We start from the raw sequence: 23,566 nt of genomic DNA, 5'->3' as shown, positions 1-23,566 counted from the left end.
GTTTGAATAAAGGACCGGACTTAGCCAAGTCAGTTAGTGTAGCAATATCGCTGATATGTTAAAAATAAAACAAGTAGGCCAATGCAAAGGAAAATCTTAAGCTTATCAAGTAAATTGTGTGGCAACTAATCAAAACTTCTCATCAGCTGAAGGTGAAGATGGTTGTATCTTGCTGAGAGAGAGAGAGACTATCTAGTCAGCCTTAATTATACTTCTGAGGACAAAACAGACCAGAAACACATCTCCCCTGACATTTTCCAGCATATGACAACACTTCAGAATAGAAAGCCAAGAAAATCTCTTCTTCCAATGTTTACCTTCAAGAGACAAAACACATTATCCAGTCCATCCTATTCACACTAGAAATAGCTCAAAATATCCTTTGTCAGTACGTTCAGGAGAACTATTACTTTTTTGTTGCTGGTATACACCTCCAAAGTTGTGTTTGAGATATCAGCATGCACCAGCTCCACCAAAGGAATACAACTAGTATTCAAACAACACGTGTAATTCAAAATCAGAAGCCTGGACAAGCTTGTCAGAGTATCTCTTTTTTTCTTTACAGTTTCTCTCGCCCACTTAAGAAGATCAGTTTTAGGTAGTTCTTCAGTTTTATCTCCACATATATCCCCATTAAACCGTGTATGTAATTTTCCACCCAAGGGGTGTGTGTGTGTGTGTTTTCTTTGTTCATTTAAAAAACTAGAGCAGCTTAAAAGAAATCTCTGACACTAAGCAATCTGAGCATGCCAATCGTACACCAGTATTTAATAAAAGTACAACTTACTGATCTTCTGTGCTTTCACATACCCATTTACTTCAGATGTGCAGTATTTTTTGCATTTTCAATTCAACGATTATAACTTAGAAAGTGAAAATAAGTTCTGCCAGAGGTTTTAACTAGCCTGCCTACTGAAGACAATACAGGGAAAAGTAGTCTCCCAGTATCTTTACTACCAGAAGTAGAATCTGCAAGTTAAATAAACAGCTTTACTTTTTAACATTCAAACTGAGTTTGCACCGTTTCATACTTTAAGAAGAAAAAAAACCAATCAGTACACTGAGAAACAAGCCTTACGATGCCTTTCCCCCCCGAGTCACTTGCAGAGCTGAACTGCTATTTCACAACACTTAATACACATCTTACAGCTCAACGGAGTCGATGTTTGTCCAAGACCTCACCTGACTTACCTTTGACTTAACAGCATCTCAAAACTGGGGCATGACTAAACTACGGACACGACGTATCGACAGAGAAAACATATCTGCTTCTGCTGCACCCACTTAATTACACACAGCACCTCTCCATGCCGTGGGCTACAACTCGGGAGCTTTTTTAAAGCTGTTTTACATACGGTTTTTATACCGAAGGCTAGGTGTGCCCTACACCACCGCGATGCCGTGACAGCTAGTGGTTTGCCCCGGGCATCCCTGGCGCTGCTGCGCCCCCCGAGCAGTGCCGTGCGCCCCGCAACGCCGCGGCCGAAGTCACACCCACGTGCTGTGAGGAGAGTTTCTGCGTCCTTTAGCGTAAAAAAAAAAAAAAAAAAAAAAAAGGCTGCGGCGACTTCAAACAGGCGCCTTACGATTTTAAACGTTTGGGCCCGCAAGCCTTCCCCGCCCGCCCCGGCACCGCCCTGCCAGCCCCCCGCCGCTGCCGCGCAACAAGTGAGATGGCGGCCGGCGCCGCGCCCCAGCCCGCGCGCCGCAACCGCCCCCCGAGGCAGCCCAACGGCCGCCGCCAGGCAGGCAGGGCGACCGCCGCGGCCCGCCGGAGGCGGGAAGGGGGAGAGAACCACGTCCCACCCCTCCCCGGTGGGCCGCGCACCTCCGAGGCGGGGAGGGGGGGAAACTGGTGCCCGCCGCGCCCCTAGGGGAACTCGGCCACCCCTTGAAGCCCCTTCCCGCCCGAGGCGGGCACTCACCCACTGGCTGCTGAAGTAGTCCAGCCCCTGGCAGATGAGGCGGGCGGCTTGGGCCAGCAGCGCCTGCACGCCCAGGGAGCTGCCCAGGCAGTAGAGCCCGTAGAGCAGCGGCCCCCCGGCGCCCAGGAGCAGCAGGAGCCGCCGCCGCCGCAGCACCTGCTCACCCAGCGCCTCCACGCCGTAGTTGGCGAAGCAGATGGGGAGGAGGAGGGCGGCCAGCAGGACGGGCGTGCGGGAGCGGTGCAGGCGGCCGAGCCAGCGGCGGCCCAGCGCCGTCAGGGAGCTCTTGAAGGGGTGCAGGAAAGTGCCGCAGAGCACAGCCCAGAGCAACGGCCGCAGGAAGGCCTCCAGGATGAAGTAGACCAGGACGGCGGCGCCACAGCACAGCCCCGCGAACAGCAGCGCCCCGGTGTTATAGAAGGCCTGCTTGATCGGCTTCTCCAGCCGCGGCAGCGACATCCCCGCTGCCCCACCCGGGCCGCTCAGCGGCAGCCGCGGCATGGCCGCCGCCGCGCCCTCCGCCCCGGCGGCACCCGCGCTGGGGGAGCCGCCCGGCCGCCGCCTCTGCCCCGGCGAGCCCGGAGGGGCCGCGGCCGGAGCCGCCGGGAACTCTCCGCTGTCAGCCATGGCGCCCGGCCCCTCCCGCGCAGCGCCGGGCACGGGCGCGGCTCCGGCCGCCGCTGCCAGGGGGCGACGCGCCGCTGCCGCCACAGGCGAGGGCGCGGAGAGACGGCCGGGGCTGTCGGGGGCTGTAGCGTAGCGTGCGCCCAGCCCGGCGGGGAGGGGTGCTGGGAAATGTAGTTCTGCTCCGGGAGAGCCGGCGACCGCGCTCTCCCCCGCGGCAGGGCCTGCCGGAGCGGCCAGGGGCTGTCCTGGAGATCCTTTACCCCGTCCTTCCCGCTTCGGTTACCGCCGAGCGCGGGCCGAGACTTGCCAGCGCCTTCGTTACTTTTGCTGAAGGCGGCAGCCAAGGGCTGGAGCTTGAAAGAGCCCGGCAGCACGCTTCACATCCTCATCCCCGTCCCAGCCGCGCAGCCCTATCGCAGCTCGCTTAAACGCTCTCCCAACCTTGCTGCTGCCTTAGTCTCTGGAAGCTGAAAATATTTGGAAATTTGCAGTGTCCTTGCAAGGTGGAGAGCAAGACTGGTTCGACCAGCTGCGGAGTTTTTTCTTGTCTGAACCTGCTCTGGCGTCAAATTATTTAACAAGGAAACATCTGCGCTTTTACTGGGAATTAGGCCCACTGGAAAAGTAGTTGTTCTGTCTGGTTTTTTAGACCTAACATTTGTGACATTATGTTACATCAAATGTTTTTTGCAAATAATCTAGGGAGGAGCTAATTTCCCGCATCTGGCATACACCAGACCTCTGTGTCCATGCAAGAGGGTGACAGCTAACATTTTACAGGTGGTCTAAATGCCTCTATAATAAATATGCTTGGTTTGAGCAAGTTTTCTGAGGGCTGGAATCCACGACATTTGAACTAGCTCAGCGCTGGCACTGTGCTACTCAAACAGTTTTCCTTTCACAGCTTAATACAACCTTTCATCAGGTACTAAAGCTATTGGTAACACTACCATAAAACCCCCAGAAGGAGCTTCCTCTTTCTTCTGAATGAGAGATGCAGCATATCCTCTACAACATATTACAGAGGTTATATACCTCTGAACATGTGAAAAGTGCATAGATACAGGAATTTGGGTTTTTTTCTCCCCCCCCCCCCCCCCCCTTTTTAGGATTTACATGCAAGTTTAACATTATGTAACTTCATGGTAGATTTGTGTCTACCAGGGCTTTGGTGGAATGTTTCTTGCATGATGCAGATGTCTAAAAGCTGAAATTATGCCGAGCACAATTGGTTTTAACTTGTAAAATGGGAATACAATTATTCATAGCCCAGCTTTTAAAGGCAGAGCAATATAAAGACAAGAGACTATAGCTGAGACCTATCCCTATCATCATCCCAAGGGGGAAAGCTAGAGGTTTTTCCATACCCTTCCTGTAACAGCGTTGCATCCTACAGCTGTAGGTGGGGCTGGTCCCAGCCAGTTTCCTAGAGCTTTTGCATTGCAGTCCCAACTTTTCCATGCTGCAAAGCCTTTCCTGCCAGTTACACACCCGTTTGTGCTTAGAGTTCCCTCTTGGCTCCTGCAGCTCCTTCTTTACCATTGCTGAACAGAGCACATGTAGGTTTGACAAAGTGCTTTAATTTCATGCAGCGGAGGCATTTACAGACCTACAGGTACCTCATTTGATCCTGAGAGTGATGAGGCATTACAAGCAGTTGTCCATATGAGAAGCTTTTATTGCACCTTAAAATGATACTGTCACTCACTGCTCTTTGATCAGATAGATCTGCCTCCTGGCAGGGTGTTGAAATAGGTAACCAGTATGCATCACTACCTGAACCTTTTCTCTTCAGTTCCTGCAGAACGGAGGAAGCATGCCAAAAAGAGACTCTAATGGCTCATTATAATACATTTATTGCATTAAAGTTCAATTAGCAAGCGTCAATTAAGATTTACACGGGGGGGAGTTAAGAGTACAAAGCCTTCTGTTAGATAAACAGATGCCAACAAATCAAATCTTCATAGGCACATCCTTATTCCTTTGATTTTTCTTAACAGACTCAGGCAGTCATGTTCTTCAGGAATAGAAATTAATGTCACCTCTTTGACTTGAGTGAAGCTATAAATATTGATTTACATAAGCTGAGGATTTGGTCCCTACTGTAGAAAACCTTTCCTTTCCAATTCTGTGTTTCACTATTCATTATAAACAACTAAACATACCAGAAATACAATTTTTAAAAAACCCAAACAACAAACCCACAATGCAATAAAATAAAGATTTCTAACTCATGTATTACCACAACATGAACACTTAAGAACAGGGACATGATCGTAAACATCAGAAAACAATCTCTGAGGCGACAGCCGAGGGAGGATGCGTGATCTTCACAAGACACACCTCAAGCTCTGAAAAGTTAATTCCACAACAGATTTCAAACAGTGACTGCAGCCTCAAGAGCTGGTTTTGTTTAAGATTTGAAATGTTATGTGACTTTAGATTAGATGCCCATTTAGGTATAAATTGCACTGATACATTGCGGTTTAGGCATTTTTATGGCCATACATAAGTAGTGTGCTTCAGGGTCCTATACTGCCAGAAATTCTCCAACAGTCCCTTTGGATGTATTTTTACTATTAGTAATTCTTCAAGGGTGAAGAGGGCAAAGGAATGCTTTTGTGTCAACGTAGAAAACACGTATGTGCCTAAAAGTACATGTGGTAAGTGTTGATAGCCCTCGGTGCTCTCTTATGTAAAGGGAAATATAAAATGAGGTATTAACTAGTAAGAGAGAAGCTTGTAACTTCTGTCTGCTGCTGCACTAGCACCCATGATTTTGTGCACGGAACTGAAGCTTTGAGTCCCCTTCAAGAAATCCCAGTCACCCATAGTTCTCACTCACTCGATGTGCAGCCAGCACAGCCCAAAGTTACAAGCTGTCTTACATGTGGTACCAAAATACTGGGTACTGAGGTGGCCATGAAGCAGGAGACAGACACCGCTGGTAACAGCAAGTTAATCATGATTTATACCTGAAGTAACCACATGAAACTATGAAATAACTCGGTAACAAAGCCACAAGGTGTCAGCACTGGCCTGTGTATTTAGAAAATAACTCTATCCCTGCTTGAGAGAGTGTTTGTTTGTTTGTTTTAACCTGCGTTACTGAACACTTGTGAACCTTCAGTTGAGGTTAGTCTCACTTCATTAATTCACCTCAGTTTAATGACAAGGTAATACCCTCTTCTGATGAATGAAAAATACTCAATGTAAACTACTATAGTTTCAATAGTAGCAGGACCAAAGAAAAAAAAAATATGTCATTTACAAAATAGCGGTAACAAGAAAATGAAAACCAGCTCTTGGGAACACCGGCTCCGGTTGTACCCAGTGATTATAGCCATGCCTGACTTTATTGCAGAAACAACTTTGTTCAATATCTCAGGTAGAGTATACGGTATTATCAGCAGTGCTGTACTCGAATGATTCACGTAGAAGACTATGAATCTTGTTCAGTTAACAAGGGGAATGAAATGCATGGTTGTAAGGCAGAGCAGTCAACAGCACCAACAGAAAGATGTTCACTCAGTGGGCCAGCATGCGAAACACAGCACCAGTAAGACCTTGGGATGAACAAAATCCAGAGCACTGTCTTGCAGGGTTAGCCCACGTGGTAGCTGCGTGCATGGAACAAGAGTTGAATATAGAGAGATCTGAGTAACAGAATAATATTTTGGCCTCGTCAGGTTTGTGACAAAATGCCTTATCAATCCGTCAAATGTTATGTAGCACAAACAGAATATAATTTAAGACCCTCTATTGAGTATATTTAAGGCCTCTGTTGATCATGATCACTTGGGTAGTGCACAAGTAGCTGACACGCACAAGAGCCATCCTTTCTTGCAGCCTGCAACTACCGGGTAGCAGTACTACAAACACAACAAAGAGAGCACACAGTGTAAAAGCAGTACATTTCTTGGTGCCTTGAGCCAACGCTTCTTCTCAGTCCACCAGCAAGGAGCTAAAATACCTGCTCAAACCTGAGAGATCTCAGAAATTGAAGCATCCCTGTTTGAGAGACTTCTACAGCTGCTTTTGCTTGCTGAGTATTACAGGAGTTCCTCCTCTCTGTTCCCAATCTCTTAATACAATCGCATCTTCTTTTCTGCAAAAGCCTGTTCTGACTGCTTCAGGAGCTGCTCTGTCTGGCCAAGCAATGGGGCAGCGGTGACAGTAGATAAAGAACACCCAAATTTGTAATAGTGGCAACTTGATTATAGGTGCATCAAATAGGTTACAAAAACACAGCATAGAGGTCACCACAGGAACCTCTACATTCTACTTACAGTGACAACTGGGCTAATACTTTGTTAAAATACAGATGATTACATTTATTTACAGCTTCACTGTGATTCTGATAGTGAAAGAGAAAAAAAAAAAAATGTCTTTCCCCACATCTGTTAATTTGCTACTGTGACCAGCCTCACTGACTTAAATGGAACTCCTCAGGGTAATAAATTCAAGCCCATGGCACAGGAAGGAATGGTTAACACAGGGCAGCAGCGGAGACTTCTTTAGCCTCATAGAGACCTTTTTTTTCCCTTTTATAAATGCTATACCACACATTTTCTTAGACTAAAGAGGCATTTATTGTAACAGGTTTATAAATATTGTTGTCTGTCACTGTCAAATAGCTAACAAGGCTCACTGGAACACCAACATTTAGTATAAAACAGATGTTACAAAGCAGTATTTTAGGGCATGCGCAGATTGTAAAGTAGTCCCGCAGGTCACCATAATTTCATTTTGTATTCATTCAGTGTTATTTTTCTGAAAAGACTAGTGCATAAATACAAAAAAGAGTTTGATGATTACTTCTGGACTACAAACCCCGAGTTCTGCACTCCTACCCAACCGAATGCTCATTGACTTCAAGTGGATGCTGGTTATTGGCACACAGAACAGAGCCTCGCATACAGAAGGCAGAACACCACTTAGCACTATAGTTACAAGTTGCTTATTTTTAAGTTTTATCTGTGTATTAGTCTTGAGAACGCTGAACAAAGTCAAAAGGTAGAGGTGACATTTCAGGTTCAACCATTACACTTCATGTAATACAAAACAAAGTGGCAAGAGTTAACATAGTTACGACAGCCTGCTTACTTGCAAAGAGGTTAAAGCAAACCAGACCTCAGGATATATTAATCAGAAATACCAAGGCATACCAGGCATCTGTTTTAACCTAAACAGAACTTATGATGCTTCAAATATGCTAACAAAATATGTCTGCCCAAATAAAGGCTGGGGACATCACACACAAATATCAGGGTCCCACCATTTCATTTTTCTAATTAGTTAATAGGTTTGGAATTTCATCTTTGACTATCTGTATCTTTATAGCTTTAGAGAAAATCTGTTGTGGTAATTTTTTCTATTTCAATTTTTATCACTGGTTTCATATCACCAACTGTGAAAAACTGAAAAATAAATCATTGCTTTATATGTGAGCAGTCCAATATTTCAGAAACAGTATCATATTTTATACTTAAATAATAAGATTTTTTCCTCCTAGGTTTAAATATGGCATCTGTGCTTCCTTTCCTATTATCCTAATACTCTATAGGGCAATATTTTCTTGACTTATTGAACTTATCCTCGTTTCATCATTTGGGAAAAAAATGTAAACAATACTGTAAAAACACTAATGTGAGGCTAATTTTTGTACCGAAGAAGGTGACAAAAGGTTAGTATATAAAAATTGCAAACATAATACCCTAGCTGGTAACACCTCAGGTTTCTATATATTCCTCTGGATCACTCTGCTGCACAAAAAATCAGCTAGGAGTCAGGGAACATGTAGGATTCTGTGTTTTGTCTTCTTTTATCTCCAAAGCAGAGTGCACCCTTTTGCTTTTAAACTCTCTTGTATAATTCTCAGACTTATACACACAAAAAAAAATACCTTCAGCAAATTTACATTGCCTAAATATTAATTCTGGGAAGAATGTTTTTCATTAATCTAAACTTTGCAGATCACTGTTGTGAAAAATCAGCAAGAACATTTTTATTCCTTGGCACACAACCTAAGTGAATTGTTCTTTTATTTAGTCTTCTACTAATACCATCTTATTAAATTGAACTGAATGATGTCAAGCTTGAGAGAGATGTGAAACTAAATTAGGCAACACGTTGCAATCATTAGTTGCCATAAAATGTTCACTGCCCTGAGTAGGCATTGGAGCCATAAAAGATTTGCAGCTGCTCAACACTTTTGAAAAATCCAATTACTTCTTTAAAAATGTAAACATGAATTTGAGTAAGCATCCTTTAGAAACAGCTCAGAAAAGTGCTACTACCAAGTAATTCTGTAACGCTCTAGTCTAAAGAGCACAACACCTTTACAGAAGTTTCTTAAGAGCGCCATATAGAAGTTCACCTTGTAAGGACATTCCTAAATAGCCTCCAATTGCAGATCAAAACTAACCTTTACGGAGCAGCAGCTCTTCTAAAATACGGGCTGTGGAGTCCTGCACATATTCCAACCTCATCTCGGTTTGAAAGAACATTCCTACTTAGATAAGAAACACAGAAGTAGGGCAAAAGCAACAGTTGTGAATGACTATGAAGCTGCGTCAGGAGAAGTTCAGACTGGGCATTAGGAAAAGGTTCTTCACTGAGAGGGTGGTCGCTCACTGGAACAGGCTCCCCAGGGAAGTGGCCACGGCACCAAGCCTGTCAGAGTTCAAGGAGCACCTGGACGACGCTCTCAGTCATATGGTTTAGTTTTAGGTAGTCCTGCAAGGAGCAGGGAGTTGGACTTGATGATCCTTATGGGTCCCTTCTAACTTGAGATATTTCATGAGAATATGAGTGCAATTCAAACTACTTAGCAATCCAAGAAAAAAAAAAAGCCTGCCCCTTTCCTTACAGCAGATTCATTGCTATTGCCAACTCAAATCACAGATTTTCAAAGGAAGTAATGTCTTTTCAGTCTGCTTTTTCACACCTATCAGCTCTACAAGCTGCACATGTCCTCCTTGACATTTCAAAATTACACTGGTTTTGCCTCACTATCTGAGCCCAAATTAGATAAGTTAAATAACCAAGTTCAAGCATACATAATTTTACCAAACCCACTGTAAAAATAATAATTTAAAAAAAAATCAAATCAAAGTTACCTAAGTGATTATTTCATCCTAATAAAACAGGTTTAGAAAAATGAAGGTTTACCTAGATCTTACTCTGTATCTGCAAAAATCAGGTACCTCAACATATAAATTGCACAGAAATAACTAGATACAAAAAAAAAAAGATGTGAAAAGTTGACATATGGTCACTAAATATAAATTATTTTCTTCTGAGTAACTTTTGTACTCAGGAAATTGAGATTTTCTTTTAAACCTTCCAGTTAGATCCTATCTGTGCTGGGCAGGCTACGGGAGAGCTGCATTAGGCCCTAACACACCGCTACAGAAATACTGATAATGAAGTTTTAATTAGGGAAATAGACAATGTACAATGAAAGCTGCTAAGAAAGGATGTAGAGCCTCCATCTTTTGATACTCCAACTGCTGCAGTAGTAGTCTGTCAAATGGCCAGTGAGTAGGTACATACGCAGCAGCCGACTGCCACTACTGTCTACAGGGTCTTGACAGGTTTTCATACCTCCAAATGCAGAATCAAGCCTCTGGCTCTTGCCTTGGAGTCTGATGGGAGTACACATCTTGAGGCATAGTCTGACCTTGTGCCCACATCAGCCTTTACACAGCTAGGGCCTGCATAAAAGCTGAATTCTCATTAAAGTCAGAGTCTGTTCCTTCTAGTCACATCAAGTAATATTTCCCTGTGATTCAGAGTGCCAGACGTGCTCTGCCACATGTAAACTCATGCAAAAATAGGAAGTATGCCAAACCCGTTAGCCCTTCCTTGTCGTTCAGCCTTACTACCAGTCTCTTCACTCCTCTATCCCAAACTCTTTGAGGTCACCTATGACTCACTGTATAGCATTCAAGCAGACTGCTTCGTCCGTTCATCGCTCGCTGTGGAGTCAGGGTTGAAACGGAGGATGCCGATTCATGCAAGTTACACACATACACAGCCCCATGAAGCACCGAAACAACTGTAATATTTAAGCCTGTCTCCACTTCTACCATGAATCTAAGGCTCTATACCAAGTTATACTTCATATAAAATATTAGCACTCTCACAATAGTTATCTCTGAAAATGAGCAATATTAGACCTTTTGTAATTCTGTAATTGCACGAGATATGTGTTTCCTTCTCCTAAAGCTATTACTGAATACTTTTCTTTGGGAGAAACTACTTGGAGATACTAAAAAAGAAAAAGGAAAAAAGTACACCTGCTACACATCAGTGTGGCAAAAAGAGGCATCATAAAATGCAATTTAAATGCTAATAAGAGTCATGAAGTTTGTGTATAAGCTTTAATTCTGCCTCTAGAGTACAGCATGGTGCAAACTTCCAGTGGCCCCAGAAGAGATCAGAAAGGCCAGACGGGGGTCTGTTCTCTAGAAGGAGAATAATTTGCTTCTTTGTAAGTTTCTGATGCACTGGATGGATGGGAAAGTAAGGAGAAGACAGACAAAAAACAGGGAGACCTGCGTCTTCCCTTAAACTTACAGCAGTCATTTACTTACAGATAACTGGAGTATCATCAATGACACAGATTTCTGATTGTGACCTGGATAATCATGAAGACAGCTGTGTGTCAGTCCTCCTTACCCACTAACTCCTCTTCACAGCTGGGCTAAGACTTCTCAGGATCGTCATGCTATATAGCATGAGGCATCTGTGGAAACAGGGACAGGACATAGGCTAGGGACAAGGAGCACGGTACTTTTCGGAGGAAGACTAGACATTAACACTCACAGTAAGAACACCATCCGCAGTTTGGCAAAAGAAGATACGCATATTTAAGGGATTTGGCATAGAACGGGTTGTGCTGTTGGTTATTTCCATTTCGCAGTAGCCATTGAGTACATGGAGGCAGTTGCAGGGCTCTTCTTTTTGCTTCAGACCCAGGATATGGTGCCCCAAGCGAGCTTCAAAACTGCTGCCTGGGTTTGCTGATGTATGCCACGCTCCAGTCGTTCTCTAATCCCTGTGCTGAAGACTGGAAAAGTCAGTGCCAAACACAGCTTTGACAACTTTTAACCCAATCTGGAGGTTTCCTCAGATCAGGGAGACCACAAGTGTTTATTTTCTTGCCATCCAAGTATTGTGAAACCAATCAAGAAGGACAAGAAGGCCACAGAGGGATTTCAAACTTTTCTCATCAATACGTTCTCTTTCAAAACCAGAATATTTCCCTTATAATAATAGAATTCTGAAGAAAGCATCACCCTGTACCCAATGACATTATCAAATCAGCTAGGCTTTTTTTTTTTTGGGGGGGTGGGGTGTGTGGGTGCGTGGAATCAATTAGCATCTAGGAGTATCTCACCTATACATAAAAATATACATAGTTATTTGATTCCAGTGAAGAAAAATGAGACTTTCTGAAAGTCTGTCCTCTCCACTTATTTTTCTCTCTTTCCTATCCTACTTACTATTAATGTCATTTCAGGCCTAGCTTATTATTTGTAGCAGGGTACCAGTCAGACACTACAGTCAAAAAACAAGGTCCCTTTGCGATAGGCACTGTCACAAATTTAAACAGCTGATTTCTCTTCCAACTAACTTACAAACTTTAAGTATAAAACATTCTAGATAAGATGGACAGAGTGTGCGAGGGTGATAATATGGTTAATGTAACAAGCAATGGTCACAACTGAATTTTGTTCTGCATGGAAAGAACATATTCAAGGATGTTAATTAATGCCTTATGGTCTTTGCCAGTCCTATCTTTCTAATTAATAATCGAAGTTAAATTTCCAAAGGACACCATACTCTAAACATGCACTTTCTAAACTCTATGCCTCTGTATTAGGTCATCCCGCAGCAAGTAATTCTCAAAATAAAAGCACTTTGGAAATGTGTTCTTTAACAGCTGCTTGCCAGTAGTCACCATAAAGAAACTAAAAATAATTTGATTTGGAGAAGGAAATGTCTGCCTCCTTTTCCAAAGGAGACCTTTTCCTCTAGTTTGTGTTGGTACCTGTTAATTAGAAGAATCAAAAAAACCGATTTGAAATGCCATAATCACTTAAAAATTACTTTGACAATAGTTACTTTGTAGTAACTTTGTATAACAGGGATCAATCCTGCTTTTCAATATTAAAAAACCAAATACCTTCCATGACAAGTTACTATACGCACTCAAATGTTAAGACTGACCAAGTATCACACAAAGTTAAATACCACTGAGTTAAAGCCTTTTCATTTCCCTTGTGGCCTATTTTCTTCTCATATTTCTTCCCAACTACTAGTTTCGAAACACTTGTACCTTCTTTGCTTGTCAACTTGAACCTCATATTCCTGCTTTTCCCACTCTGAAGAGCAAGTCTCAGACAAACTCAGTGCTAAACTCAACCATCAGTTGAAATGCCAAAGAATAAATTGTTTTGCTGCTTGTTGTGGCCTTTTATTTCCTCCCATTTGATTAGAAATACTTAATTAGTGCTAATTAAGTACTTTGAAACTTGGGTGAAAGTTTTTATAGAAATGCACATTTCTGCTAATACTTCAATGGGAGAAAAATACGATGACAAAAACACCAGACAGCACACTGACAAGTAAACCGAAAAAGAAAAAAAAAAAAGTATTTTTTACCCTAATTGAGAACATGGGTACAGCTGAAGACAGAAGCAGTTTATGCTTTGCAGTAGACATATCCTTAAGCAGCTCTGCCTCTGCTCTGAATTCGCTGTTGGTTTAGAGCCTGAACTTTACACCTTTAAACGACATCTGACTCCACATAAGTGGAAAGCAGCTCTACGGGTGTTGCACGTTTACCCTGGTATTATTATTGTCATCTTTATCATACCTCTGTGCCTAGGTCCAGCCAGACTGTCCTAAATCCAGCAGTGTATTAAAAAAGAAATGAGGAGCCAAAATGGGTTCCTATCCTACTTCAGTACCTTTCAATTATTAGATTAGCCCTTTAGTGGGTAATCAGGTAAATACCTGAAACTAAAACAGTAAATACAAGGCCATAAACTAAAGCAACCCTGAGGCTACTTTAAATAGCTGTGATCTCTGAGAAGGAACTGCACTACCTCAGCTGCCTACAAATTAGCACAAATGAGAAAGAATTTCCCCTAACGATTTCTTCACTTCACCTGGTTGCTGAATATAAAACTCATTATCCAAGGCTTCAGCTCTCGGCTTCAGCCAATCTTAAGGCTAAATTTTACAGCTATCATGGACCAAAGCAGACCTTCCTTATGAGGTGGTCTCCGCTATGTATTTCATCAGATGATGAGTAGGTTATCCAACTTGAGAGAAGTAATTTATACTAAATAAAGCTACTATGTGCACTTTTAAAGTTCACTTCATTCCGAATTTCTCTTCCCCCTCCTGAACTCTAGTCCAGCAATTTTAAGCGAACAAATTCTTAAAGATATCAATGAAAATGTATATTACGAGGCAATCTTTCTTTTGAAATAGGGATAAAGTGTTTGTGATGGAGATAAATTCCTCTTCAAACTTAATTCATATACTTTAAGCACAGATTGGAAGAGTGCTGAGCCTAAAAAAAATTAGTCTACAAACTTCAGTCTGTGAATAACGATGCAAACCCAGCAAAGCTAGTTAATCTTTTTACTCTGTGCAGCAATGAAAATAGAAATGAGGTCCATCACATAATTTACCAGATCCTATGTTACAGAGTCCTCAAGCGTACCACATCAAATAGAACTTTGGCACAATTCAAATTTTAATTCTATTTAAATAGAATTTCAATGCAAGTTAGGAAGTGAATGAGTAACCTTATCTAAGCACATTTGAGCACTACATGTATACGCGCCATACACTTCCTATTACGTGAAGAACAGAAATTCTCCACAAGAAATCAAAGTTTTTCATAATATTGTGTGGCTCATAAATATCTTTTGACACTTTCCTTTTTGGTAATATTTAGCACACTTGCAATATTTATTGGTGATAAAAAAAGTCTAATGTATTTCCTCTTTAGCTCATCTTTTTCCACAGTAACTACATTTTAGCAATGGTTTGATGAAACTAAAGATACCGCTCTTCTTATTAATCCCTATCTTTTCTCACAAATAATCTCAATTATATTTCCATTTCTTTGTAAGTTAACACCAGCTGCCCGTATTCATCTTTAACATGAACGGGATATACAGGCATACAACACAGAGAAACAGATGACTTCGTACTACTACACAACTGCTTAAAAACATATTTACATGTCAGCAATATTACTGTCTTTTCACAAAAAGAGAAAATTTGATTTAATCTGTTGGGAGGACGTCCTATGGCTTGTTGGGAACTTCTATATTCTCTATGTTTTACATCTTTCTCCCATGTATGGAGAATTTACATTACTGTATTCTCCCTTCCCCTTGTTTAAATAACTTTGTATCTCACTCATAGAAGTAGCAGCCATTTCTTTCAAGAAGGCTGTTGAAACACTATTGTTTATAAAGATATTCATCACCTCTTTTCCATTGAAAAAAATCATGTTAATGCTTGATTATGCAAGTTTAGTTTTGGAAAGGACCAGAGCAAGTAAACCTTGATAAATAAAAAAAAAAATCTGGGAGAACTGTCCGTTGCTGAAGGGCAGGTTTTATACTGCTGTGTCGGTATCCTGATCTTAAGTTCAGAAACTGCACTTGGAGTTGTGCTGTCTGCACCAGAACTACCAAATGGCATTATAATGTTTTCCCAAATTTGCTTTTTGGGAGCAATTTGGAAGGCAATTTTGTTATTTGACAAGATGTCCATCACTAAATTCGCCTAAACACACATACAGACACCCCTCCCAAACACACATACACACACACACATGCACGCACATTGATTTTACAAAAGTCTCCTTTTCTTTAAGCAAGTAGTCACAACACTGAAAATATTCTCCTATGTGTTCACTGATTATTCTTAAATGATTTGTCACCACTCTGCCACTCAAAGGAGGTGGTTATTTCGTTCTTCTGAGAAGCTAACTATGTTCAAAAGCAGCTAGATGATGATGATGATGATGGTGTGATATAAATTCCAATAGAAAAATGCATCGTCCATCCGTACAGCAGTCCATCCTGAGAAACTTCCGCTGACAAATCCCTGCTATTTTCCATCGGTCATGGGGTTCCCATCAATAAATAGAAGGTCAGTGCAACAATGAGGAGCAGGCAGAACGGAGAAGAGAAGGTCTGGTAGGCAGCTGATGGCATAAAAATATCTTCATACTTGTAAATACTGACAACACGCTCTGATACGGGTGGTGAGTCTATATCATGACGAGTTATAGAACCTTTAATAGGTAAGGACAGAAAGAAATAACATCAGATGCATTTTTTCTATAACTCTACCAAAGAAACAGGTAGAAAGGCAAGTAATTTTCAAATCTACAGGAGCATGCAATGTTACACTGTCAGTGAGCAGGGTCATTTCTCCGCTTTCTGAAATTAAACTTCTGAATAAAACAAATGAAATTCAAGTAAACAATAAACATCCTTCAAAGGAATTCAGAACTTCTAGTTATGAATTATCCTTACTTAAATTTATCTTTGGGGAGTGGGGATAAGAACTACATAGTGAAAAAAACACGACAGGTAGGACTATTATTTATTTTGTCTTCCTTTTTATCTGTTTTAAGCCTCATGCTGCCAGAATTTTAGTCCATTTAAAAAAAAGGGGGTCTAGTAAGAATTTTGTAATTGAAAGACATTTATTAATTTTGGCAGCCCAGTTCTGTCAGAAGCATGGAAATCAACTTACCCTGAATTGCTGGACCCCAAGCAAACAGATAGTACCAACTTAAGTGTAGATCTACGATGGTTTCTTCTCGGGGAACATATACAGGACGCTTGAATCGACACGTTACACGATTGTTTTCAAAAACCCCTTCTTCATCTCTGGCAGGATTTCTCTGGATTTCTTTAGCCCACTGACCGACATTATAGAAGTGCTGTATTCGGACTCTTCCGTTGTCATCATGAACACAAGCCATGACATCATCTCCTCCCTGCACGGTAAAAACATATTGGTAGAAGGAAAACAAAAGTGTCACAAAGTATTTCCTCATTTATGTATATATTTTTAATTATTAAAAACCTGATTATTATTTGATTATTTATTATTATTATTTTATTATTATTATTTATCTTGATTATTATTATCAAGACCTGGGGCTCTCATTCCTTCTTTCTGTGTTACATATACACAAATATTCGTTTCCCTAACCATATGTTTTCAATCAGATTGAACAACACAAAGTGGATAGTATTATTTACTTACCTTTACTATCTCCAAATTCTCTTTTGGATCTTTCTAAGAGTTATTTTACCGAACATACATAACATATTTGTAAGACATGATATCACCCTGACATCACACAATTAATTGATCGGTGGAAGGCTGTTTTCTTTTGTAATTTGTGAAGTTCTGGGATCCTGCTTCATAAAAACTGGCGGCCTTGAATCCTTGATGTGTGCAAAATCCACTGCATCAAATCACGGACAGAAATCTGATAAAATTTGGTAAAATAGAGGTGATGAATCTACTAAATCTGGGCAAATAATAGCATAAATTCCAGTCCGTTTTTTCTAACCTCTTCTCAAGTTCACTTAAAGGAACATCACTTCTTATATCTCTTACGAGAAAATGAAAAATGTTCAGCATGCAGTAACAGAATACAGAACACCGTAAGACACAAGAAAAGAGTAATCTATATGTACTTCTTCACATAGTATCAACAGCCACCAAGCATTACAATCAAGCAAAGAAACGGACAGAAGGAAGTGTGAGACAACTGCTTGTAGAGGTCATTCATAGAAATGTTAAACCAGTTGCTAGAAGAGTTAGGCAAGCTCACTGCCAAAGCGGTAGAGCACTGCATCACCCAGGGATTAGCATTAATTCTAGGAGTACTATCTCATAGAAGCCTTAGTATCTAGAACCATTAAAACACTGTGCCAGTTGGATGAATGGCATTTTACTGAACACCACTGCCACAGGTATCGGTGCCATATTAAATACAGGTCCTACTTCTCCCGTACTAATCTTTCCGATATGTCATGCTGATGATAGACACGATGCTTGCTAGCGTGATCATCTCCGAGTTCTTTGTTATGGGGGAAGGAGAGAAAAAGGTGCAGTTCAGCTCTCTGGGAATATTGCTATGTGGATTTGTAAAAGGTGTGCAGAAAGTGAGGGGAAAAGGGGACAACTAGGTAAAACACATGCTTGAAGAGTTTCTGCACGTCAGTGCTGCTGCAGGCAACCTTTCCAGCTTCTGTCTTGAGCCTATCCTTTGCTCTCCGTAACTTATTTTCAAAGTTTAATTTTTATACATCTGAGCACAAATCCCTTGTTCTTAATTACAAAGAGGCAAAAATAAAGCTGTTTTCACATACAAAAATTAAAAAGGAAAGAAAAAAGCATTCTGAATCTCAATTAATAGAATGACATTACAAAATCCTACCTAGGCACAAAAGCCTGCAAGCGGAAAAGCATAGTGTTATTTGAGACAAAGAAATGGGTCACAGGACTTTAAAAAAACCAAAACTATTGAGGACACAAAATAGTTTTTTTCCCTGAACTTCTGTAGCTATCCAGGCCACACCATTTTTATTAGGGCCTCCAAGGCACAGCCCACTTCTCACAGCCAAGCTGTTTTGACCCAGAGTCATTTTACTACTACAGCCTCCGTATCTCAGGTCACCAAAACATCCTGGAAGTTATGAAAAAGGATGAAGTCGGCAGGGGAACAAGAGATAAAGGCAGATGATAGCTGGTTTAGTCCAGCTGACTGATGGGCATTAGATCACGTACGCAGCAAATTTGGAAGCAAACCCTTTTACTCTACACTTACTTTATCCTTCTTACCAGAAGCTGAGACCTAACATGCTGCTTGGTGTGCCTAGGACAAAAGGTAACGCCTGCTTTCCAAGGGGCTGATGAGGTGCAGGTGGTGGGACCCTGGGATCTACCACAGGTACATCAGAGTTACAAACTGGTAACACGATCACTGATAGCTTGGGGCCAAATACTTAAATGTGCTGAGCTGCTTTGAAAATGCTGTTGAGTATTTGCATTTCCAGGCATCTAAACTCTTCCCAAAATTTGGCTGTAAAACTGTTCCTCACAACATTAAAAACATGAACTGTTTCTTGTGACGTGAACTCTTCTTTATGACACAAAAGACTTCTATCTTTATTGTGTTTATTTACAGAGTCATATTAAAACATATGGTAATGACTGAAAAGCACCTGCCCTCACACTTTCTGTTTCTCATTTTGGGTCTGATAAAGATGTTGTTAAGTCAGCGCGAGTCTTCCCATTCGTTTTTGTGGGTCCTAGCCCAGGACGTCTAAATTCCATATTTTTTCAGGCTACTGCTTACAACTGTACAAGAAACAGTCCTGTCCTCTGACTTCTGATTTAGGACATAGGCTCAGTATCGTTTTATATACTCAGGAGTGTTTCTGTATACAAACACCTACATTATGAACTGCATTTTAATCCTAAACATTTTACCAAGGATCACAGACAAAACATCTTTGCATAAGTCGTCTATTGCTCAGGTTTTTTAAAGTTTGCACAGTACATGCTCCTGTTTTGCTCATTGAAACACAATGAAAAGTGAAGCTTTTGAATGAAAAAGTAAGCGCAGGAATAAGCATAAAACCAAATCAAATAAAATCCAGGAGAGATAGAAGAAGACATTTTAACAAGACTGCTTTCTAGAGTATGTATGTTTAAATTAGCAGGAGTCATTTTGTCACACATTTGTGGCTTCCCTGGAACAACCCACAGGTATGAAAGAAACAAAAAGATTTCCAAAGTTTAATGGTGAAAGCATATTTATATCACTGAAAGTCAGCTGATTTACTGAAGAATAATATTATTTGCTATTTAGTTTCTGATGTGCCTTTTGTCCAAGTAACATTGACATAAAGCGTGACAGGACATTTCCACATGAATTGGCTTATCCCTGAGGGCTTTTCTAATAAGAAGGCAAAAAGCTAACAACATTCAGAGCCGAACCAAAATACTGTTGTAATTCTCAGAGAAGAAGGGAAAGGACATGTTAGGAAGGATGAGGCGGTTTTCTGGGAGGCAGTAGGCCTGGCTTCTGCTCCCAGGGTGGCTACCAAACGGCGCTTTGTTTTCAGCAAGTCAGTTTTTCCTTATATGCTCTGTTTCTGACAGATCAAATATAAACCATTTATATCCTAGCACGTAAAAGTGTGCACGCTGCCAACATGAAGAACTGTACATGTCTTACCATTTTCTTGTCTGAGGAAAATCCCACCGCCACCCAGCCATCAGTATCGGCACTCAACTCAAATTCAACATCAGCTCCTATTCTACGGTAACTCAGAAAGTAGTCACAAGTCTCCGCATTGCATCCAGGTTTACCGTACCTAAATGGAATTGGAAATACATGTCACTTTTCCTTGCAATTTCCTGCTATGGAACTTAATCACGTTTCTGCAAGAAAAAACTAAAAGAATGCATTTTGGTACAATGGCAGTAAAACATATTATATTATGTTATACACAAAGTACCATTAATTAAGTGTTTGCAATTATTACCCTTTTACTGTAAGAAGGTATAGTATTTAAACAGTATGGCAAGCAATTAATTGCACACAGTATTACTCTGTTGACCTTCCTAGCCCTGGTTTTGTAAGTGCTGCATGAAAATACAAGAAACATGAAATAACTGTAGGTCCATAACCACGACGTATATCCTTAAATAATCTAGTTTCCTCAAATAATGTAGTCCATAACTACAAAGTATGTTCTTAAATAATAAACATTTATTAAAATGAATGTGGAATATTTACCAAAGTCTCCAATGCAATCAGTCAGCATTTGCAAACATAGAGGTATCTGTACTCTTATCGCAAGACTGACCTGAAGCATCCCTTGGTTTTTCCACAGTCATCCACTCTGATTTTTGCAAATGGATCCACAGGAGGAGCAGTAGGGAAAGGGTAACCTGTATAATGAGAATAAATCATTGCTAAATAAAATACAAGGAATAAAAAGCAATCGTACTAAAGAGAAAGGCTTCCAATAGCATTTACTTTGTCTGCTGATAACTGAGCTGTTCAGCTGAGGGACTGCTTTGTCACACACACAATCCCTTGCTCAGACGATCCTGGGTCCAGGTACCAAAGTAAGACTGATAACTGAAAACAAAAATTTTCTCAGGTTTCCTACATTCATCAAGAAGGGATAAGGATGCCGGAGCATTGCTTTGCTACACCGAGGGCAAAAGTGAACTTAAGGCAGCAGGAACACGGAGTAGTGCAGTCAACTAACAGTTAGGGATCTCCACTTAGCTATCTCTTTGTGCGCTCTTAGTCCCCTCAGGAAATCCTTAAGGGAACTAAATCTGACTCTTTAGCTATAAATGACAGCATTAAATATAAATGCAGGGCACCAGATTCAGAGCTGTAGGAATGGATACCGAAAGGACCTTATAATACATCCTCCATTAAGAAGTAAAATAAAACATGCATTGCAATAAAAGGTAAGAGAGTATCAAAACAGGGAATTGCCTGCAGTTATGACCTGCAGTCGCTTGGAAGACCCAGAAGAGCCGGACAATGAAAGTTACGACTCCAAGCAATCCCCTGTCTGCTGTACGACAGTACACCAAAGAGAAAGTGCGAACATTTGCAAACAGACCTTTTCTGTCTTGGCTTGTAGAAGTTTGTGTCTGTTGCGTGAACACAGATATTTTAATAGGATGTTCTTTTACTTAGCCAACTGAAAACCAAAGCGCTAGTTGTGAAACTAGAAAGTCCTCTGAAAGTGCTCCATTGAATAGGAAATAAACACTGCAGTTAGTTACAGCATCTACAAACATTTAACCTACATGACTTTAGGCATTTGGGAGCCCTGATTCGCTTTCCTAGATTTCTGACAGTGCCAACAGAGAGAGAACGTATGCTGTAAACTGCAAATTACAGCCTCCATTACCAGGGGCCTGGGTGAATTACCCAGCATAAACATATAAAGTTGCCAAAATTTCACCACAGCCTGTAGCGGAGCATCACCGAAGGACTATCTTCTCACTCCTTCCTTTTTTCAAATGTATCAAACAACGGGTTTTCAATGCAGCCTAGCCACAAAATTGGAGCTTTACCATTCTGCCGTTTGTAGCTTAAAATAAAAAAGCCACAAAAACCAGACGCAGCTACTATACTTCTTACTACTTAAGACATCACAGGGCATTTCGAAAACCACAAAACCCAGGACTCCTTTTAAGTTAGCAGCCCGGAAAGCTTTTCACGAGAGGGTTTGCACCTTGGAAGGCAAGCCGCCGGCGGCCTGCCCCGCTCAGCGGGACGGGGACGGAGCCCCGGCCCCCCGGCTCCCTCCTTGGCTCCTGCCGCGGTCCCGCGGCCCCCGGCTCTGCCGCCCGGCGTGGGCTGCCCCGGCCCCCGCCTGGGGCAGATGCCCGGGCCCGGGGGTGTCGCTGCGCCGCAGCCCGGAGGGGAGCGAGGCGCTAGCCCTGCGGAGGGCCCGGCCGTCGGGCAGGGCACCCGGGGCTCCCCGCGGTCCCGGTCCCCGAGCGGCAAGGCCGGAGGCCGCCCGGGCGGCGGCGGGCGGAAGATGGCGGCGGGCGCTGGCCTTCGTGCTGAACGCCGCCGCCGCCCGCCCGCCCGCCGCCGGGCCGCCACCAACGGCCGGGCCCGGCCCTCCCTCCCCCGCGCCGGGCTCGCCTCGCCGGCCGCCGCGCCCCGCCCGGCCCCGCCGCCTGCCCCCGGCCGCCGCACCCTCCTCGGAGAGGTAGCGCAGGTCGTAGAACTCGCTGGCGAAGGTGCCGTACGAGGAGTCGTGGTGAGGCCGCGCCGCCTCCTCGCCGTGCTCCCCGCCGCCCGCCTCCCGCCGCCCGCCGCCCTCCTCCGCCGGGCTGGCGGCGGAGCCGGCCAGGAGCAGCAGCAGCAGCAGCCGCCGCCAAGCGCCGCGGCTCCGCACAGCCATTGCGGCGGCGGCGGGGCGGGGAGGCGGCGGCGCCCGAGCGCGCGCCTCCTGCGCGGCCGCCCGCGGGCTCCTGCGCCGCCGGCAGCGGGGGAGGCGGCGGGGGGCGCCCGGCCCCGGGGACGGGCGGTGCCGGAGGGACTGTGTGGGGGTGGGTGAGGGGACGGTGTGGGAGGGTGTTCGGGGGAAAAGGTGTAGGGGCGGGGTGTGCGTGGGAGCGGTGTGCGTGGGCGGTGCGGTGTCGCCCCCAGCCCCGTCCCGGGCGAAGCCCTGGCAGCACCGAGCCCTCCCGCTGGCACCACTGCTGAAGGGGTGCACGGCGGCCTTCCCCGCTCACCAGCTTCCCGCACTCCCCCAGCCCCACGCCGGGAGCGCCCCACAGCCCACCCCACCCAGCAGCCACCCCGCTGCTGGGACACCTTCTCCCGCAGGCTGGTGCACAGCTCTCGGGGGGCAGCACCAGGCCGTCCCTGGCAGCCCCCGTGGCCTCGATTCACCAAAACCTCTCAGCATGTGCTTCAAGAGGATGTGATAAATTCTGCTCGGTAATTGCTGTGTGAACTTACCTCTTTTCTTACTTTTTATTTTTAATGACTTCTGAGATGGGACTGGAGGCACAGCGCGACTTAACATTCGTTTCAGGTAAAACCCCACGGTAGTGAGTGTTCGCTATCTGATTGCGTGTTCTTGCTTTGTATTTTATGCAATGTAACTGCAGCGATATGAGTAGGCTGAAAACCTGACAGAGCTGAAAGAAAGCCCAGCTTGTGCCCCCAAAGTTTGCTTGGGCTCTTGTGACTGGACTTGCAGCTAGGGGTTAAGGATACCTTTGCGTTCTCGCTGTGCCGTGGCATCTACGGGTTGGTGGAGGAACAATGACCTTTCGTCCCCCGTGTTCGCTGAAGTGGCTCTTTCCTCGGGTTTGGATTGCCGTCTTCTGGTTATAACTATAATTTCTTTTTTATATTGTTATGCATGGTTACA

At 43.3% G+C, this 23,566-nt stretch overlaps 2 protein-coding genes across 7 annotated transcripts in view; both read right to left on the bottom strand.

Moving 5' to 3' along the window:
- Positions 1 to 2,552, bottom strand: part of TMEM245 (transmembrane protein 245) — a 94,741-nt gene extending 92,189 nt beyond the window's left edge. For all 5 annotated transcript variants that reach the window (XM_076330236.1, XM_076330232.1, XM_076330233.1 and 2 more), the window contains exon 1: positions 1,926 to 2,552. In XM_076330236.1, the coding sequence (XP_076186351.1) occupies positions 1,926 to 2,552 (627 nt within the window). The remainder of the gene's footprint in view (positions 1 to 1,925) is intronic.
- A 1,836-nt stretch (positions 2,553 to 4,388) lies between these two features.
- Positions 4,389 to 22,585, bottom strand: FRRS1L (ferric chelate reductase 1 like). Of its 2 annotated transcripts, XR_012994644.1 has the most exons (6): positions 22,378 to 22,585; positions 20,504 to 20,588; positions 19,870 to 20,008; positions 16,359 to 16,605; positions 11,385 to 15,891; positions 4,389 to 11,304 (listed from the first exon to the last, which is right to left on the bottom strand). XR_012994644.1 is itself a non-coding variant. In XM_076330231.1 (5 exons), the coding sequence occupies exons 1-5, from the start codon at positions 22,583 to 22,585 to the stop codon at positions 15,719 to 15,721; spliced, it is 852 nt and encodes a 283-aa protein (XP_076186346.1). In that variant the 3' UTR covers positions 4,389 to 15,718. The 2 variants fall into 2 exon arrangements, 1 of the variants encoding a protein (XP_076186346.1); XM_076330231.1 differs by having other exon boundaries at positions 4,389 to 15,891.
- Between the last annotated feature and the right edge of the window lie 981 nt (positions 22,586 to 23,566).

This window comes from Aptenodytes patagonicus, chromosome 2, assembly GCF_965638725.1.
Source record: "Aptenodytes patagonicus chromosome 2, bAptPat1.pri.cur, whole genome shotgun sequence".
In the NCBI taxonomy this organism is placed as follows: Eukaryota; Metazoa; Chordata; class Aves; order Sphenisciformes; family Spheniscidae; genus Aptenodytes; species Aptenodytes patagonicus.
This window is presented reverse-complemented; position numbering and strand designations above follow the sequence as displayed.